General features: G+C 44.3%; 1 protein-coding gene across 1 annotated transcript; it reads right to left on the bottom strand.

Annotated features, from left to right (window-relative positions):
• Window positions 1–4786: 4786 nt before the first annotated feature.
• Window positions 4787–14466, bottom strand: LOC112407255 (40S ribosomal protein S27-like; the record flags this gene model as incomplete). Its single annotated transcript, XM_024756471.1, has 2 exons — window positions 4787–4978; window positions 14431–14466. Coding segments are annotated over 2 exons (228 nt in total), but the record flags the coding sequence as incomplete, so codon positions are not given.
• Between the last annotated feature and the right edge of the window lie 2900 nt (window positions 14467–17366).

The following is a 17366-nucleotide window of genomic DNA, read 5'->3' as shown; positions in this document are numbered from 1 at the left end:
ACATTTGTCCAGGGGCAAGCACTGCAGCAAAGTGTCCCAGGTCCCAGCCTGTCTCATTCCCCCCTGAGGGATTCTACACCCCTTATTCTTAAAGGGTAAGGGGCCAAAGGTCTCTCCTTTTGAAACTTCCTGCTACACGGGGGCCGCAGACCCTAGCCTACCCTAGTGGTGTAGAAGTCCCTCACTGACTATTCCAAGGACCTGTATGGACCTGGGCCACTCTCCACTGGAATGGGTTGAATTCCTTGAGACATCATGAGTCTTTACTTGAAACTGTTGGAGGCTGGAAGACACAAACTTAACCAGAAGGTTAAACAAACAAGGGCCCTAAAGGAGAAGAACAACAATAGCCATTAAAGGGCCTAGAAAGGGAAGGCACCAGGTTAACTTTGGGAGGGCTTCTTTAACTGTTGACCAGACGGTGGAGGCGATGTCGCCCCTGCCAAAATTGTGAAGCTGCTCTACCTGGGCATATATTTCCTTAATATTAAATTCTGCCTGTGCTGTTGCATTGGTCCAGGTGCAGCAGGATGTATTAACTATCGCACAAACTCTACTTCGTTCTGCCAGAAGGTAATCAAGAGCTAGACGATTGTCAAGAACTACATTAGCCAAAGAAACAAGAGATCTTCAGTCCCGTTAAGGCTTGTCTTGTCTGTTCCATCATATAACCAAGCTGTCTAGTGAGATTTCTCAGTGTTGTTTCATGATAGGTAAAGCCTCCCCACGGAGCTGCCAGCCCTATGGCCAGCCCTGCCCCTGTTAAGATCATTTTTAGTGCTCTCTGGGTTCGCTGATGAGCTGGAGTGGTCCTGTTACCAATAAAACCCCCTCTTATCCCTATAGTCCCTAGAGTGCACTCTCCCATGAAGTGAACATTATCAATGCATTTATACGCTATAGCTTGGTTGGAAAAGGACAGGGACCTGGCCATAATTCCATGACATCTGATGGTTTGGGTGTCCGCAGAGGAAAAACAAACACTTCTGGGGTGCAGAACTGAATGTCTGTCTCACGGTTGTTAAGAGAGGACAGTCCTTGAAGGACATAACTCTTGTTAGTACTTAAAAAATTAGGGGATAGGGCTTCCCTGGTGGCACAGTGATTAAGAATCCGCCTGCCAGCGCAGGGGACACGGGTTTGAGCCCTGGTCCCGGAGGATCCCACGTGCCACGGAGCAACTAAGCCTGTGCCAAAACTATGGAGCCCGCGAGCCACAACTACTGAGCCCACATGCTGCTACCGAAGCCCGTGCGCCTAGAGCCCGTGCTCCGCAACAAGAGAAGCCACTGCAGTGAGAAGCCCGCGCACTGCAACGAAGAGTAGTAGCCCCTGCTCGCTGCAACCAGAGAAAGCCTGCGTGCAGCAACGAGGACCCAATGCAGCCAAAAATAAATAAATAAATAAAAATTTTAAAAAGTAGGAGACAGCAGACCCTTATGTTGATAATTCAGCACATAAAGCTCTACAACATTTTTAACAAGATGCTCGTGTGTGCTTCTGCTGAGTACAATAGCAAGAATGGCAAATGGGAGTCCAGTCTACTACATGATTTTACTCATCTGTTGATGGTGCCTGTTTTTGAATAGGTATCTCAGATTTTCCACTGGCTCACAGGTGTATTGTTCTGTTGGAACCTGCCGGGTTTCTGGAGGTAAAAGCTTTAGTCTGGACAAATGTACCCAGCTAGAGATCCCTTGCAGTTTGACAGCAGTAGGGGTGGTTAAAATTACTTTATAGGGGCTCTTCCATTTTAGCAATCGTTGGTCTTTGGGGGACCCCTCTTTCCAGTTCTAAGAAGAACCTGGTCCCCGGGGTTTATTTGTGAAGGACCTGCTCCTTCCTCTGTAGTGTTAGTGGGGGCTGGCAGTGCCTTGTGGGCACAGTCCTGGATTGCCTCCTGAACTTGTCCTAGATTAATAATATATCTCAGGGCCTGGTTCACTTCCTCATCCAGTAGAGTGTCAGTAGTAAGAAAAGGCCTCCCATAGGTCATTTCAGATGGGCTAAGCCTCAGACCACTCCTGGGGCTACACGGACCCTGAGGGGTGCAACAGGAAGCGAGTTGGTCCAGGGTGCATGAGTCTCTTGGCAGAGTTTTGCTAAGGTTTTCTTCAAAGGATGGTTCATTTTCTCTACCTTCCCTGAAGACTAGGGGTGCCAAGAGGTGTGTAGCTTGTAGTCTATCCCTAGGGCCATTGTGAGCCCCTGTGTGATTCTGGCTATAAAACAGGGCCCGTTATCACTGTGGAGGGACTTTGGAAGTCCAAACCGAGGAACTGCTTCTTTTAAAAGGGACCTACAGGCTTCCATAGCCTTTTCAGATCGGATGGGGAAGGCTTCAGCCCATCCTGTGAAAGTATTGACAAACACCATAAGATATTTATATCCTGACCGCGGGGGCATTTGGGTGAAATCTGTCAGTCTTCCCCCCTGATATGTCCCTCGGCATTGAATTGGCCTGAGTAATGAAGTGGGGATTGGATGGGCCTGTGGGTTATTATGGGCACATAAATCACAGGCAAGTGTTGCTTGTTTTACTGTTCTTTTAAGCCCCTTCCCTGAAAAAGCCTTTTGCATCAAGTCCCGCAGTGATCCCTCCCATAGTGGGTGGCACCATGTAAGCTCTTAGTGAGTTTCCATTTTTGGGCCTCAGGAATTAGAACCGTATCCTCCTTTCTATACCGGCCTGTGCTTCTCTTCTCATAGCCTCGTTTCCCAGCCTTTTCTTGTTCCTGTGGGGAATACTGGAGAAGGCTAGGGAGTTCAGGGGGGCCAATCACTGGGGCCATAATTTGCTCAGGCTCTTGCAATTGAGCTGCCTGTTTTGCAGTTTGATCACCTTTGCTGATCTCTTGGCTCACAAGGGATCCACCCCTCTGATGGCCCCTACAGCGGATTACTGTTACCTGGGTCAGGAGCTGCACTGCTTCTAAAAGAGCCAGAATCAAATCTTTCTATTTTATGGGGGAACTTGTAGCGATTAACGTTGCTCTTTCCAAATGGCAGCATGAGCGTGTAGCACGTGGAACCATATTTACAGTCAGTAAAAGTATTTAATTTCTTATCCGTCCCTAATTGCAAAGCTCTCATTAATGCAATTAGTTCAGCCTTCTGGGCTGATGTCTGTGGGAGGCAGGGCCTTGGCTTCGATCCCCGTTCATCTAGACTAACTGGCATACCCCGCCTTTTGGGTTCCCATTTCTATAAAACTGCTCCTATCAGTAAACTGTTTGACCTCAGGGCTGTCAAGAGGCTCATCTAGATCAGACCTGCTGGAGCAAGTTTGTTCTATGGTCTCGTTAAGCTGATGCACTAAGTCTCCACTCTAGACAGCTGGAAGCAGAGTCGCTGGGTTCAGGGTTTGGCACACCTTTAAGATAATGCCGTGGGCGTCCAATAGGAGGGCCTGATATCTTGTTAACCTTCCTCCAGTCAACCAGTGATGTCCTTTGACTTCCAGCACAAATTGTACCTGATGAGGGGTTGACACGCCTAAGTGCTGTCCCAGGGTGGGCTTGGAAACTCATTTACCAACAGGGATGTGGCCACTACTGCCTGCCGGCAGCTTGACCATCCCAGGGCCACTGAGTCCAGCTGTGTTGAGAAGTAAGCCACTGGTCTCTGATCCGGTCCCAGCTTTTGGGTCAGGACTCGTGGTGCTCTCCCTGACCTCTCACGAACATGTAGGGTAAGGGGCTTGTGCAAATTTGGAAGCCCCAGCACCGGTGCTCTACTTACCGCAGTCTTCAGAGTCTCAAAGGCCTGCTGGTGGTCCTTATTCCGTTGAAGGGGTTCCCTTTCTTCTCCCTTTAGACCCTCACATAGGGGTTTTGCTAAAACGCTATAATTTGGAATTCAGATACGACAGAACCTAGCCATCCTGAGAAAGCCTCAGAGTTGCCTTTTTGTGGTTGGAGATAGTAATGCATTAATTGCTGTTTTTCAATCTATGGCAAGGGCTGGTGCCCCTGGGGTCAAACCCAATCCTAAATATTGAAACTGTTGCTGGTTGAAGATACTTTATATTGGTTGAAGATACTTTATATCTCCTTCTTGCCAGAAAATTTAGGACCGTAACAGTATTTTTATCTGAATCTTATTTGGTCTCACTACTTATCAATAAATCATCAACATATTGTAGCAGAGTTCCCTTCTCAAGGCTCAATTCCCTCGGTTCCCTTGCTAACGTGTTTCCAAAAAGATGGGGGCTGTCCTGAAAACCCTGCGGAAGTACTGTCCAGGTGTATTGGGTAGCCTCCAGGTGTCAGGGTCCCTCCATTCAAAGGCATAAAGGTGTGGAGAGTCTGGATTTACGGGAATACAGAAAAATACATCAGTGAGGTCCAAAACAGAGAAATACTGCGTGCCCCCTGGCGCTTGGGTGTGGAGGGTGTATGGGTTTGACACCAGTGGGTAAGTAGGGATGACGGCCTCATTCACTGCTCATAAGCCTTGCACAAACCAGTACTCCTTGTTAGGCTTCTGAATGGGGAGGATAGGGGTATTGCAAGGGGGCTGGCAGGGCCTAATGAGTTTGTGTTTTAGGAATTTGATGAGCAGTGGTTGGATTCCTCTCAGGGCTTCAGGCTTTAAAGGATATTGTGCGTTTTTTTTTTCCCCCATAATCAAAACTCGCTTGAAAAACTGACAGCCAACTAGAAGAGTGCTGTTGTATACCTTACAAAACTAAACATAGTTACATTATCTTGGTAGATTAACTGGAATTACTGAACTGATAAGGCTTTCTGCGATAGAACACGAATTCAGGAAGTTGTGTGGATCATCAGTGTTGCTTTCTTCTAAATGAACACCCTTCTGTGGATCTGGCCTTTCCTCCTGTTGGCCGACATAGCACTGTTGAACAACCTACGTAAAGCGCCACTGTCTGAGCACAGCTGAAAACCGTGGTAATCTTGTAGCAACCTGGACATTTTACATCCATAAAATAAGAATTTGTGCTCTGAACCAGCCGTTTCTTTTTTTTTTAATTAATTAATTTTATTTATTTACTTTTGGCTGTGTTGGGTCTTCATTGCTGCGCTTGGGCTTTCTCTAGCTGCAGCGAGCAGGGGCTACTCTTCGTTGTGGTATGTGGGCTTCTCATTTCTCATGGCAGTGGCGTCTCTTGTTGCGGAGCACGGGCTCTAGGCGTGCGGGCTTCAGTAGTTGTGGCTCGCAGGCTCTAGAACTCAGGATCAGCAGCTGTGGCACGCGGGCTCAGTAGTTGTGGCGCATGGGTTCTAGAGCACAGGCTCAGCAGTTGTGGTGCACAGGCTTAGTTGCTCCGCGGCATGTGGGATCTTCCCGGACCAGGGCTCAAACCTGTGTCCCCTGCATTAGCAGGCGGAGTCTTAACCACTGCGCCACCAGGGAAGCCCCGAGCCGTTTCTTTTTGTGTTTTTTCTTTTCCTTTCCAAGGAAGGATCTTGGAATCGCTAGCCTAAGACATGTTGATTCTTTCACAAGCGCAGCCCATGCAGATCTCTAAGGCAACACCCCTAGCGAGCAGTGCAAGACCAGGCACGTGGCATCTAAAGGATATTGTCTTTTCCAGGGGTATTTTTCTCCAGGCCTTAACCATATTTTTATTGGGGGAACAAGTTTTGCCCTTCCTGGCACCGAGGTATCTCAAACTGCAGGATCTACCGGTTCTCTAATTTCCTGGGGGATGTCTTGGGGAACATTTTGATGACCAGCAGGTGGGCCATCTGGGGCTACAAATAGATGCATTCTCTGTTTGAATTCTTTACCTCCTTGGATTCCCCTGTCCTAAGAATATACTAGCTCCTAATTTATTTAGCAAATTTCTTCTGGGGAGGGGGACAGGGCATTCTGGCATATACAGAAAGGAGTGAGTAATAATAATGGCCCCAATTCCACAGGCAAGGGGAGACCTAAATTGCCTTACCTTTGGCTGTCCATCAACTCCCATCACAGTACAGTCACGGTTGGAGAGAGGGCCAGCTGGCCAAATCGGAACAGAACACGAGCCTCCAGTGTCTGCAAGAAAGTCAGTTCTCCTACCTGCCACATCAAGGGTGACCTAAGGCTCCCCTGGAGTGATGAGGATGGATCGAGTGGGATCTGGAGCTGGGCAGGCAGGCGCTCCGGCCCCCTCAGTCGGTGAGCAGGAATCTCTTATCTGAGAGATTTGCAAGGAATTGGGGCGGGGCAGGGTTGCCCCTAGGGCATCCCACAGGAAGGCCCTCAGGACATTCCCCCTTCCAGTGCCCCCTTCCAACAAAAGGCACACTGGTTCTGGCCTAGGCAGCTTCTTGGCGGTCTGTCCAGCCTTCTCGGCCCTCCAGGATTCCCTCGAGGTTGTGGATGGATCAGAGCAGCCAAAAGTTGCATTTTCTTTATTAGCCTCTTATTCTTATTGGTCTCCTCCGTTAAGTACAGACCTTGAAGGCCTCCTCTACCAAGATTGACAACGGGGTTTGGGGCCTGGCCTCAAGCTTTTTGTAATTTTCTCCTGATATCAGGAGTAGCCTGGGTGATAAAATACATGGCCAGCAGTGTCCTCCCTTCTGTGGACTCAGAGACTGTACTGGTGTCCTTCCTGAATGCCTCTGTTGCCCGGCTCGGGAAGACTGCCAGATTTTTATCTTTTTCCTGTGTAACCTCTCAGACCTTATCATAATTTAAAGGCTTCACCATATACCCTTTCCTTCCTTCTGATACACAAGTAATATAATGTCTCATCCTAGCCTGGCCTGCACAATCTCCACAGTCCCAGTGGGGGTCATGTTCTAGGATTGCGTCCCCACCCACCTGATAAATTTGGTGGTGTGGATTGGTGGCCACCAGGCCATCTGCGTGTCCCCTGGCCTTTCTCACTATGCGCTCCTTTTAATCCAGGGTGCGACAGTGGGCCAGAATAACCATGATGTCCTGCCAGGTGAGAGAGAATGTCAACCCCAGCCTGATAAATTCGTCCCTAAACTTGTCAGAGTTCTCTGAGAACCTGCCAAACCTCTCCTTACAGATTCACAATGGAAAAGGCCACAGGGGTCAGAACCTGAGGGCCTAGAGGTGGGAGTATTCCCACAGGGGATTTTTGGGCATAGAATAAAGTGAGAGTACTTACTCCTTAAGCTAAGGTGAAAAAAAGATTTCAAAAGTAAATACAGGAACTCATATGATCTTTTATCATAAGCAGCACTCCAGGACAATTTTGTTCTCCTAGAGAGAGAAACCAAATCCAGTCTTGCATCAACCTCCTCTTAATAAAATCCATTTTCCTAATTAAATGTGACCCAACCTTAGAAAGTCCTGACCACATACAAAATTCTTTTTCCAATGATCCTTTTCTGCAAACCTTCTGCAACTTTGTGTAGCCATATTATCCTGTCCCTTATTCTTTCCATTCAGAAATAACCAGCCCTAGGACAAAAATCACTTTTTCCTTTTAATAAAATATATTTCTGTTCCTCATATCTTTTTTTTTTTAATTAATTAATTTTTTGGCTGCGTTAGGTATTTGTTGCTGCACATTGGCTTTCTCTAGTTGCGGCGAGTGGGGGCTACTCTTCATTGCGGTGCATGGGCTTCTAATTGCAGTGGCTTCTCGTTGTGGAGCACGGGCTCTAGGCACGTAGGCTTCAGTAGTTGTGGCATGCGGGCTCAGTAGTTGTGGCTCGTGGGCTCTAGAGTGCAGCCTCAATAGTTGTGGCGCACGGGCTTAGTTGTTCCGCGGCATGTGGGATTTTCCCGGACCAGGGCTTGAACCCGTGTCCCCTGCAGTGAATAAAAATCCATGAACAGAATAACTGAGATCTCCAAATTGGCAACTGGGCTTACAACACTAGTTAGAAGCTAATAAATATTAAGGATGTCCCAAGAGGAATCTTATCTAAGTCCCAATCTTACCCCGACCAGGATCCCAACAAACACAGAAACGACGCCCATGCTCTCCTCAGACTGCTTACCTGGTTAGCAGGAAAAAAGAACTTCTTCTCAAGCTATTACACATTATCAGGAGATTCTTGCTCTTCTAACTATAACCATGAGACACTAGCGCACGACAGACAACTCCAAGCTGGGCAGCTTGACAAGAATGGTGAAAGGTGACAGGGAGAAGGAGCGCGCAGGGACAAGGACTTCTAGCTGGACACCCTCCTGGTGGTTAATACGTGGCAGGCGGATTCTTAACCACTGTGCCACCAAGGAAGCCACCCTCATACCTTCTTTTCTGAAAACACACATCCTACTTTCCTTAAGCAACCATGAACTGTCTTTTACATTAGCATTCCTTGATTGGAATATCTCATAACATCTAGAAACGTGTATCTTCCCAAAACACAATTTCTTTCCTTAATGTGCAAGACATGTGTCTAATAAACCCAAACATCTTTAGTTTCCCTCTCACAAGAAGACAAAAGTAGGTAAACAGAGACCTGTTTAGCAATTAATGTTCCAGTATTTCATCTTATTTGAAATGGCCTGGATACTCGATGGATTCCTGTCATTTGCCGTAATTTAGTTTTAAGTTACCAAAATTTGGAGGGACTATTGTAGATGGAAGTTTCCAAAACATAATTATTCCCATAGAGTTTATCAAAAAGCTCTTATCATAGTTAAATTTACTTAAAAGTTTAATCACATCAGGTCATTCTCCTTGATGACAGATTTTAAAACAGAAACAATATGTACTTATTGACTTTCAGTAACCCTAGGTACAAAGAAAATATTATAATTAATGTTGATGACTCTAAAGACAGGTCTGTATCAATTAAACTGACAAGCTTAAGTTAGACAAGTTAATTTCTACAGAATCAGAGATCTCATCGTTTTCCCTCTTGAAATTAAAAAGGCCTCTTTTTTTCCCTCAGACTAGGGGTCTACAGATGGATCAGGTAATTCTTGGAGCTCAGGTCGAATAGTTACATTGCAAAGGCAAAGGAGAGAAATGCAAGCCCCTCTCTCTTTTTTTTTTTTTTTTTGTTGTTGGTCTTTAAAATCCCACCAAGTAACCCATGACTGGAGTTTCAGGCGATGTGGCTGTATGTGTTTGTACAAGGCTTAAATGTTCCACTGTGCTTTGGCAGAGACTTGCAAGAGCAGTTGGACAGACAAGACTACATAATACAAAGACACCAGTGACAAAAACTTAAACACACAAACAAAAAATCTTTAGGATTAAGGGTATGAGAGTGCAGGGCTGGGAACCGAGGGACAGGTGAAGGGAAGAGGGAAAGAAAAGACTGAAAGAGAGAGAGAGATTGCCCTTTCAACCCGCCCCCTGTGGGTATCTATTCAGGCACCAACCTGCGTGCTTCCAGAAAGAGCCAGTGAAGGAGGGAAGACCCTATCCACTGCCCGTTGCGGTGATCAAGCCTGGAAATCAGCCAGTTGTACATCATCTGTGGGAGTCTCACCCACGCATACACCAGTATATAGAAAACTGCCGATTTAGCCCATTCCCAATGGGACTTCTCTTTTTTCTTTTTTTAAACTTTTAATTTTCTATTGGAGTATTGTTGATTAACAACGTTGTGATAGTTTCAGGTGTACAGCAAGGTGATTCAGTTATACATATACATGTATCTATTCTTTTTCAAATTCTTTCCCCATTTAGGTTATCTTATAATATTGAGCAGAGTTCCCTGTGCTATACAGTAGATACTTGTTGGTTATCCACTTTAAATATAGCAGTGTGTACATGTCAGTCCGAAAATCCCTAACTATCCCTTCCCCCAACCCTTCCCCCCTGGTAACCATAAATTCATTCTCTAAGTTTGTGAGTCTGTTTCTGTTTTGTAGATAAGTTTGTTTGTATCATTTCTTTTTAAATTTATTTCTTTAATTATTCATTTTTTTTCTGTGTTGAATCATCCTTGCCACGCACGGGCTTTCTCTAGCTGTGACGAGCGGGGCCATTCTTCACTGCGGCGCGTGGGCCCCTCACTGCGGGTGACTTCTGTTGCGGAGCACGGGCTCCAGATGTGCGGGCTTCAGTAATTGTGGCGCCGGGGCCTAGTTGCTACGCGGTACGCAAGATCCTCCCGGACCAGGGCTCAAACCCGTGTCCCCTGCATTGGCAGGTGGATTCCTAACCACTGCGCCACCAGGGAAGTCCAGTATCATTTCTTTTTAGATTCCGCATATAAGCGATATCATGCAATATTTCTCTTTCTCTGTCTGACTTACTTCACTCCGTATGACAATCTCTAGGTCCATCCATGTTGCTGCAAATGTCATTATTTCATTCTTTTTTTATGGCTGAGTAATATTCCATTGTACACATGTACCACGTCGTCTTTATCCACTCCTCTGTTGATAGACATTTAGGTTGCTTCCATGTCTTGGCTATCGTAGACAGTGCTGCAATGAACACTGGGGTGCAGGTATCCTTTCAGACCATGTTCTTCTCTGGATATATGCCCAGGAGTGGGATTGCAGGATCATATGGTAGCTCTCTTCTTAATTTTTTAAGGAACCTCCATACTGTTCTCCATAGTGGCTGTACCAATTTACATTCCCACAAAAAGTATAGGAGGGTTCCCTTCTCTCCACACCCTCTCCAGCATTTATTGTCTAACGGGACTTCTCTGGGCGGCAGGAAAATAAAGGTGAGAATATTGGGATGATCGGACTTCCAGCCACATGTTGAGGTTTGAACCTCTATCATTCTCATAAATCTCCTGTGAGGAGAGCCTGCTGGACCAGGATCTGCGCTGTGTGAGGCGAGCCTCTCCCACCGCTGCTTGTCACCTGTCGAGGTGAGCTGTTGCCGGCCAGAGCGAGCAGGTCTCACAAGCTGAGAGGAGTGATGCTGTAGCTGCCCGATGTCCACTCTCTTGGAAAGACAGGACAGAAGTAGGAGAGGACAGAGAGAGAAGTAGAGAGATTTCAGGAGAGGAAAAGGGACAAAGGGAAAACGGGGAGGGAAAAAGGACAAAGGGGAAGGGGAAAGAGTTGCTTGAATGAGGGTACTGAGGCCCCCAGGGGCCAGGAAAGCAGACTTACCAAATGAGGTAACACTGAAACAAGAGGTTCAGAAGGCCACTTATCACCCATGGGGAAGCTGTGTTCAGTGATCCCAGAGGTGCATAGATCCTCTTCTGGGAAGGGAACAATTGTCCCTTTGAGGTGTCGCCACAAAGTATGTTACTGAACAGGGTTCTTGGCCTCCTTATCAATAGAAATTGATCAGTGGCCAGATAAGAAATTCAGGCAAAGGGACTTGCCTGGTGGCGCAGTGGTTGAGAATCCGCCTGCCAATGCAGGGGACACAGGTTCCAGCCCTGGTCTGGGAAGATCCCACATGCCACAGAGCAACTAAGCCCGTGCGCCACAACTACTGAGCCTGTGCTCTAGAGCCCACGAGCCACAACTACTGAGCCCATGCACCAGAACTCCTGAGACTCGCGTGCTTAGAGCCCGTGCTCTGCAACAAGAGAAGCCACCGCAGTGGGAAGCCCATGCACCGCAATGAAGAGTAGCCCCTGCTCGCCGCAACTAGAGAGAGCCTGTGTGCAGCAACGAAGGCCCAAGGCAGCCAAAAACAAATTAAAAAAAAAAAAAATTCAGGCAAGTCTTTATTGGGACCCCTGCTGCAGCAGGGGGGAGCAAAAACAAGTAACAGTTTCCCTTGCTCGCTTGCTGAGGGAGGGCTGCAAACTGCTTCCTCATATGGGGTGGGGGAGAGGGTGTGTCCAGGGGTCGGGCCAGAGGGGGGTCTTATGTGGTCTGCCCACCCCTTAGGTGGTGGTGTGTGCAGGGGGCATGCGCAGTACCCTGCTTTTGCTCCCAGCTCTTCAGAAGTACCAGTTGGGTTTTTGGTTTTTCTGATTCTTGTTGTCCATAATTTGCCCCACTGGGCATGCATGCAGTTATTTTTAGTCCCTTATAGTTTCTTTGTATGTCGCTGTTTGAGGAGATGTCTGTCCAGGTGCAAGCACTGTAGCAGACGGTCCCAGGTCCCAGCCTGTCTCAGAGCTGTCACGCCAGGCCAGGCCCCTCCAGAAACCCTCTGACACTGCAGTTGGGAGGGCTCAGAGCTCCTTAGGGCCCCCTCCCCACCACGGGAGATGGGGAAGTTTTTATTTGCGAGAGGAGAGTGAGACTCCAGAGGTCCTGACTGACCTCAGACTCTACTGATTAGCAGGCTCTGGCCCCAAAATGAATATTCTCAGACACTGGGCTCTTCCTGGCCAGGAGGCAATAGAGGTTGAATTTGATTAAGCCTCTTTACAATTTTTGCTGAGATCTAGAGTTTTCAGGTGGGTTTTTTCCCACTTTATTTTTTAAATTTTTATTGGAGTATAGTTGATTTACAATTTTGTGTTGGTTTCAGGTGTACAGTATACATATATCCACGCTGTTTTAGATTCTTTTCCCATATAGGTCATTACAGAGTAATGAGTAGAGTTCCCTGTGCTACACAGTATGTCCTTAGTAGTTATCTGTTTTATATGTAGTAGTGTGTAAATGTCAATCCTAATCTCCCAGTTTATCCCTCCTCCCTTTCCCCCCAGTAACTGTAAGTTTGTTTTCTACCTCTGTGACTCTATTTCTGTTTTGTAAATAAGTTCATTTGTACCTTGTTTTTTTTTAGCTTCCACATATGAGTGTATCATATGATATGTGTCTTTCTCTGTGTGACTGACTTCACTTAGTATGATCCTCTCTAGGTCCATGCATGTTGCTGCAAATAGCATTATTTCATTCTTTTTCATGGCTGAGTAATATTCCATTGTATATATTGTATATATGTACCACATCTTCTTTATTCATCCATCCTTCCATGGACATGTTGAATGCTTCCATGTCTTGGCTATTGTAAATAGTGATGCAATGAACATTGGGGTGCATGTATCTTTTTGAATCATGGTTTTCTCTGGATATATGCCTGGGAGTGGGATTGCTGGATCATATGGTAGTTCTATGTTTAGTTTTTTTTTTTGTTGTTTTTTTTTTTTTCGGTACGCAGGCCTCGCACCACTGTGGCATCTCCCGTTGCGGAGCACAGGCTCCGGACGCGCAGGCTCAGCGGCCATGGCTCACGGGCCCAGCCGCTCCGCGGCATGTGGGATCTTCCCGGACGGGGGCACGAACCCGCGTCCCCTGCATCGGCAGGCGGACTCTCAACCACTGTGCCACCAGGGAAGCCCTATGTTTAGGTTTTTGAGGAACCTCCATACTGTTCTCCACAGTGGCTGTACCAATTTACATTCCCACCCACACTGTAGGAGAGTTCCCTTTATTCCATACCCTCTCCATCATTTATTGTTTGTTGACTTTTTGATGATGGCCATTCTGACTGGTATGAGCTGATACCTCATTGTAGTTTTGATATGCGTTTCTCTAATAATTAGTGATGTTGAGCATCTTTTCTTGTGCTTTTTGGCCATCTGTATTTCTTTTGAGAAATGTCTAGTTAGATCTTCTGCCTATTTTTTGATTGGATTATGTTTTTTTTTTTGATATTGAACTGCATGAGCTGTTCATATGTTTTGGAGATTAATCCTTTGTCAGTCACTTCATTTGCAAATATTTTCTCCCATTTCATGGGTTGTCCTTTTGTTTATTTTTTCTGTGCAAAAGTTTTAAGTTTAATTGGGTCTCATTTAAAAAAATTTTATTGGAGTATCGTTGATTTACAATGTTGCGTTAGTTTCAGGTGTACAGCAAAGTGAATCAGTTATACATATACATATATCCACTTTTTTTTTTTAAGATTCTTTTCCCACATTTGCCATTACAGATTGCTGAGTAGAGTTCCCTGTGCTATACAGCAGGTTCTTATAAGTTATTTATTTTATATATAGTAGTGTGTATATGTCAATCCCAACCTCCCAATTTATCCCTCCTCCCACTTATCCCCTGGTAACCATAAATTTGTTTTCTTTTTAAAAATTATTTATTTATTTATTTATTCTTGACTGTGTTGGGTCTTCGTTGCTGCGTGCAGACTTTATTTCGTTGCGGCGAGCGGGGGCTACTCTTCGTTGTAGTGTGCGGGCTTCTCATTGTGGTGGCATCTCTTGTTGCGGAGCATAGGCTCTAGGTGTGTCGGCTTCAGTAGTTGTGGCATGCAGGCTTCAGTAGTTGTGGCTTGCGGGCTCTAGAGTGCAGGCTCACTAGTTGTGGCACACAGGCTCAGTTGCTCTGCAGCATGTGGGATATTCCTAGAACAGGGCTCACACCCATGTCCCTTGCATTGGCGGGCAGATTCTTAACCACTGCACCACCAGGGAAGCCCTTAAATTTGTTTCCTATATCTGTGACCCTTCTGTTTTGTAAACAAGTTGATTTGTACCCTTTTTTTAGATTCCACATATAAGTGATATCATATGATATTTGTCTTTCTCTGACTTACTTCACTCAGTATGAAAATCTCTAGGTCTATCCATGTTGCTGCAAATGGCATTATTTCATTCTTTTTTATGGCTGAGTAATATTCCATTGTATATATGTAGCACTTTTTTTTTTTTCTTTTTTTTTGGCTGCAGCATGCAAGATCTTAGTTCCCCAACCAGGGATTGAACCCGTGCCCCCTACATTGGGAGCACAGAGTCTTAACCACTGGACTGCCAGGGAAGTCCCCACATCTTCTTTTTCTAGTCCTCTGTTGATGGACGTTTAGGTTGCTTCCATGTCCTCACTATTGTAAATAGTGCTGCAATGAAACTGTTTTGATTACTGTAGCTTTCTAATATAGTCTGAAGTCAGGGAGCCAGATTCCTGAAGCTCTGTTTTTCTTTCTCAAGATAACTTTGGCTATTTGCAGTCTTTTGTGTTTCCATACAAATTGTAAAAATTTTTGTTCTAATTCTGTGGAAAATGCCATTGGTAATTTGGTAGGGATTGCATTGAATCTGTAGATTGCTTTGGGTAATATAGTCATTTTCACAATGTTGATTCTTCCAATCTAAGAACATCTGTTTGTGTCATCTTTGATTTCTTTCTTTTCTCAGTACAGGTCTTTTGCCTCCTTAGATAAGTTTATTCCTAGGTATTTTATTCTTTTTGTTACAATGGTAAATGGAATTGTTTCCTTAATTTCTCTTTCTAATCTTTCATTGTTAGTGTATAGGAATGCAAGAGATTTCTGAACATTAATTTTGTATCCTGCAACTTTACCAAATTCATTGATGAGCTCTAGTAGTTTTCTGGTGGCATCTTTAAGATTCTCTATGTATAGTATCATGTCATCTGCAAACAGTGACAGCTTTACTTCTTCTTTTCCAATTTGTATTGCTTTTATTTCTTTTTCTTCTCTGATTACTGTAGCTAGGACTTCCAAAATTATGTTGAATAATAGTGGTGAGGGTGGACTTCCTTGTCTTGTTCCTGATCTTAGAGGAAATGCTTTCAGTTTTTCACCATTGAGATGTTTCCTGTGGGTTTGTCATATATGGCCTTTATTATGTTGAGGTAGGTTCCCTCTGTGCCCACTTTCTGAAGAGTTTTTATCATAAATGGGTGTTGAATTTTGTCAGAAGCTTTTTCTGCATCTATTGAGATGATCATATGGTTTTTATTCTTCAGTCTGTTGATGTGGTATGTCATCGTGGTTGATTTGCAGATGTAGAAGAATCCTTGCATCCCTGGGATAAATCCCACTTGATCATGCTGCATGATCTTTTTAACATGCTGTTGCATTTGGTTTGTAGTATTTTGTTGAGGATTTTTGCGTCAATGTTCATCAGTGATATTGGCCTGTAATTTTCTTTTTTTGTGGTATCTTTGTCTGGTTTTGGCATCAGGGTGATGGTGGCCTTGTAGAATGGGAGTGTTCCTTCCTCTGCAATTTTTTTGGGAAGAGTTTAAGAAGGATGGGTGTTAGCTCTTCTCTAAATGTTTGATAGAATTTGCCTGTGAAGCCATCTGGTCCTGGACTTTGGTTTGCTGGAAGTTTTTAAATCACAGTTTCAATTTCAGTACTCGTGATTGGTCTGTTCATATTTTCTATCTCTTCCTGGTTCAGTCTTGGAAGGTTGTACCTTTCTAAGAATTTGTCCATTTCTTCCAGGTTGTTCATTTTATTGGTGTATAGTTGCTTGTAGTAGTCTCCTTTTTCATTTCTAATTTTATTGAAAGGGGAAGCCTGTCCCTTTTTTTTCTGATGAGTCTAGTAAAGTTTTACCAGTTTCGTTTATCTTTTTGAAGAACCAGGTTTTCATTTCACTGATCTTTTCTATTGTTTTCTTCATCTCTGTTTCATTTATTTCTGCTCTGATCTTTGATTTCTTTCCTTCTGCTAACTTTGGGTTTTGTTTGTTCCTCTTTCTCTAGTTGCTTTAGGTGTAAGGTTAGGTTGTTTATTTGAGATGTTTCTTGTTTCCTGAGGTAAGATTGTATTGCTATAAACTTCCCTCTTTGAACTGCTTTTGCTGCATTCCATAGGTTTTGGATCGTCGTGTTTTTATTTTCATTTGTCTCTCTTAATTTCCTCTTTGATTTCTTCAGTGATCCATTGGTTGTTTAGTAACATATTGTTTAGCCTACACGAGTTTGTGTTTTTTACAGTTTCTTCTTTCCTGTATTTTTTATTTCTAATCTCATAGCGTTGTGGTCAGAAAAGATGCTTGATATGATTTCAGTTTTCTTAAATTTACTGAGGCTGGCTTTGTGGCCCAGCATGTGGTCAGTCCTGGAGAACGTTCCATGTGCACCTGAGAAGAATGTGTATTCTGCTCCTTTTGGATGGAATGCTCTATAAATATCAATTAAGTCCATCTAGTGTAAAGTGTCATTTAAGTGCCTGTGTTTCCTTATTGATTTTCTGTCTGGATGATCTGTCCATTGGTGTCAGTGGGGGGTTAAAGTCCCCCACTATTATTGTGTTATTGTCAATTTCTCCCTTTATGGCTGTTAGTATTTGCTTTATATATTGAGGTGCTTGTATGTTGGGTGCATACATATTTATAATTTTTATATCTTGGATTGATACCTTGATCATTATGTAGTGTCCTTCCTTGTCTCTTGTAACAGTCTTTATTTTAAAGTTGATTTTGTCTGATATGAGTATTGCTACTCCAGCTTCCTTTGTTTTCCATTTGCATGGAATATCTTTTTCCATCCCCTCACTTTCAGTCTGTATGTGTCCCTAGGTCTGAAGTGGGTCTCTTGTAGACAGCATATAGATGGGTCTTTTTTTGTATCCATTCAGCCAGTCTATGTCTTTTGGTTGGAGCATTTAATCCATTTACATTTAAGGTAGTTATTCATACATGTGTTCCTATTTCCATTTTCTTAATTGTTTTGGATTTGTTTTTGTTGCTCTATACTAGATTAAAAAATAATAATAATATATATATATATATATTTTAGCCACTTGGTTCCTTTTTTGTCTTTAGTTTTTGCAAATTGGTTGGAAATCAACATTTCTAATCACAATGTTTAAATCAGAT

This window comes from Neophocaena asiaeorientalis, unplaced genomic scaffold, assembly GCF_003031525.2.
Source record: "Neophocaena asiaeorientalis asiaeorientalis breed wild unplaced genomic scaffold, Neophocaena_asiaeorientalis_V1.1 scaffold392, whole genome shotgun sequence".
NCBI lineage: Eukaryota > Metazoa > Chordata > Mammalia > Artiodactyla > Phocoenidae > Neophocaena > Neophocaena asiaeorientalis.
This window is presented reverse-complemented; position numbering and strand designations above follow the sequence as displayed.